Source organism: Lagenorhynchus albirostris, chromosome 15, assembly GCF_949774975.1.
Source record: "Lagenorhynchus albirostris chromosome 15, mLagAlb1.1, whole genome shotgun sequence".
Classification (NCBI taxonomy): Eukaryota; Metazoa; Chordata; class Mammalia; order Artiodactyla; family Delphinidae; genus Lagenorhynchus; species Lagenorhynchus albirostris.
Window position 1 is genome coordinate 44,601,030 of NC_083109.1, and position 3,091 is coordinate 44,604,120.

The window sequence follows — 3,091 nt, forward strand, 5'->3', positions numbered from 1 at the left end:
GGGGGGGGGGTGGTCAGGGGGTGACAGAGTCTGGGCCCAAGGCTGTCACACACAAATCTCTCTGCACAAGGGCCCCGGAACAGCAGCAAAGGGAAAGCACTGGGAGGCATCTCCCTTCCTCCCCCTCTTTCCAAACACGCTGTGTCCCCACCACAGGCAGAGAGAGGGTCTGTGCAGAGCAGGGGTCCCGGGTCCCTCCACCCTCCGGACAGTCCTCTCCCAGGCAGAGCTGCTGGGAGCCACTGCTCCCTGGCATCCTCCCTTCTCCCCCCCTCAAAACACAGCCAGAGTTTCGGGAATGATTCACATCCTAGATCAGGTCTCAGAGGGTCCTACCCCCATGGAAGCATCCTTCTGAAAGCCAGCATCCTGGGGAGAGGGGAAGCCTGAGGGGCTCTGATGCTCTTGGGGGTGCACGAAGACTGCGGGAAGCAGGTGCCTGTGGAGGAAGGTGGTGGTTCTCAGGGGAGCATGCAGCACGGGCGGTCTGCTGGGCTGTAGGTGGTGCAGATCCCTTGGAGGTGGCCTCGCTGGGTGGGTGGTGAGGGCATCTCAGAAGGTGGTGGTCCTGGTGAGGGGGACCTTCTTGCGGCTGGGTTCTGGTTGCCTGGGCTCCTGCTGGCAGGGTAGTGGGGGGCATGAGACTCCTGTGCCCCCTCTGCTCTTGAGGGCGGTGGCACAGTAGTCCAGTGGCTCTTGGTCTGCACCACCGAAGGCATCCAGGAGACAGTAGCTCAGGCAGAGAACCCGCTGGAAGGACCTGCGGAAGTTGTCAGAAAGGAAGCCGCAGAGGATGGGGCTGGCGCAGCTGTTGGCTGAGGATGCGGGACACGTGGTGGACGGGGGCATCCAGGCCCGTCACAGAGAGATTCAGCAGCTGCACCGCGTAGAAAGGCAGCCAGCAGAGCACGAAGACGGCCGCCACCGCCAGCACCGGCCCCATGATCCTCTTCTCCGAGCACTTCCGCTGCTGCCAGCCGGCCGGTAGCGCCAGCGCCCACATCTTGCCCACGATGAGCACGCAGCACAGGCCGACGGGCAGCAGGAAGCCCAGCAGGAAAGTGCAGACCACGAAGACCACCGACCACACTGGGTGCGGCCAGTGCAGGTTGCAGGCCACAGCCCGGCCGCCGCGAGCCGGCCTGGTGTCGGCGAAGGCGGCAATGGTCTGGGTGACCAGCGAGGACGACAGCCACACACCTGCCGGCCAGTCTGGCCACGCCGGGCCGGCGGCAGGTGGCAGCGCGCAGCGGGTGCGCCATAGCCAGGTAGCAGTCCACGCTGAGCACGGCCGGGCAGAAGACGCTGGGGAATGAGTTGAGGCCGTCCACGCTAAGCACCGCGCGGCACAGCGCCGGGCCGAAGGGCCAGTGGTGCAGGGCGGCCGACAAGGCCACGAAGGGCACGCTCAGCATGAAGAGCTCGTCGGCCGCAGCCAGGTTCAGTAGGTAGATGTTGGTGGCCGTCTTCATCTTGGCGTAGCGTAGGATCACGAAGATGACCAGGGCGTTGCCCGCCACGCACACCAGCGCAGAGACGCACTGGATGGCTACCGTCCCCGCCGCCACCGCCTCCTCCGTCGCCGCCGGGGGGCCAGGCCGTCTTGACTCTTTCCTCGCCCCCGAGAGGTGGCGTCGGGGGAGCGCTCATCCCGGGATGGGGGAGGCCGGGAAGGCGGTGGCGGCGGCGCGGCGGAGCGGGCATGGACGGCGCTGCGCCCCGGAGACCGGCGGGGCTTCGGGGCAGACGGGCGCCTTTCCCTGCTCCGCCCAAAGCTGGGCGCTCCCGCCCACCCGCGCCCAGCCCTGCCCCACGCAGACCCCGGCTTCTCCGGCCTTTGCCACCTTCTCCCCTGCTCTGCTCTCCGGCACCCGCAGCCGCGGGGGCAGGGTGGCCTGGAGTCCTCCGTTTGGATCCTGAGGCCCCCGGGATGGCGGGGACTCACCTGTGCGCACAGAGCCGATTGCGCTGACATCCTCCCATCTCCAGCCCCGCCCCTGTCCCGTTCATCCTCTGAAGACCCGCAGGGTCTGTCCCGCCTGAAACTCTTTTTATGGGCAGAGCCCGAGGCTCCTGCTGGCGTCGTGGGCAGTTCCACGTCCGCCCGGGCCCCCATCGCTCCCTCCCCGCACCCCGCGCAGCCGCGGATCCCGCGACCTTTTCCACTGGATTTAGGTGGGGCTGGGGGTTGAGGTGGGAAATGGACACGCGGAAGCAGAGATGCCACAGGAGAAGGCCAGCCTCTGACCCAGGTGCTCCGTGCGCGGGCCAGCACGGACGGAGGCGGAGAGCACCAGACCCAGACCCCAGGAAACCTCCGCCCCGCGACTCGGCTTCCCCGGAGGCGGAGTCTGCACCCGGATATCTGAAATGTGCCTGGGAGGGGTGGTCAGGAAGGGTCGCAGGTCCTCCCTGGGTCTCCTTCTCCTCCTAAACTCTGGAGAATGCGAGTTCACACCCCCAGGCTGGACCATCCCGTGCTGGACACCCACCAAGCAGCCCCCAGTCCCAGCCGTCTCTGCTAGTCGGCACAGGGCACAGCAGAGTTCCTGAAGTGGGGGTTTGCCCTGGAAAATTGTGGGGTGCCGGCCCTTGGGAGCCCCGCCTCTGTGGGCGGTGGCCTCCTTGAGCCCCAGATCAGTCCTGAAAGCCTCTGGTACATCAGGAAGGGGCTCCCAGATTAAACTGAAATCCGGCGTATCGGAGGCCGCGAGCAGGGAATCACAGTGTTTGCACAAATAGTGTCCCCAGATTCCGTGTTTAGAGAGGAATCAGAGAGGCAGCTGAGACTCGGGCCATCCCACAGCAGTGACTTCTCCAGTGGGGGGGGGCACACGGGCATGGGCCTTTCTCCTGCAGTGGACTTGGGGGGCGGGGACACGGGCCCCCAGGCAAGATGGGCTTGTCCTGAGATGGACACTCTCCTGTGCTGTCTCATTTCCCTACTTCACTCTCAAGTCCCCTTGCACCTTGACCCCCAAGCCCAGGTTGGGAGCAGGATGCCTTAGCTTTGAAAAATTACTAAAATGAGGAAAAAAAGTTGAGTTGATACCAAGCGTCACTGTCCTTGACACAGCGTCATCGTAATGAC

General features: G+C 65.3%; 1 protein-coding gene across 1 annotated transcript; it reads right to left on the bottom strand.

The window, feature by feature from the left end:
• Window positions 1-552: 552 nt before the first annotated feature.
• Window positions 553-1,650, bottom strand: SSTR4 (somatostatin receptor 4). The gene is given in 4 exon segments (XM_060124359.1): window positions 553-817; window positions 819-1,202; window positions 1,204-1,590; window positions 1,592-1,650. Coding segments are annotated over 4 exon segments (1,095 nt in total).
• Between the last annotated feature and the right edge of the window lie 1,441 nt (window positions 1,651-3,091).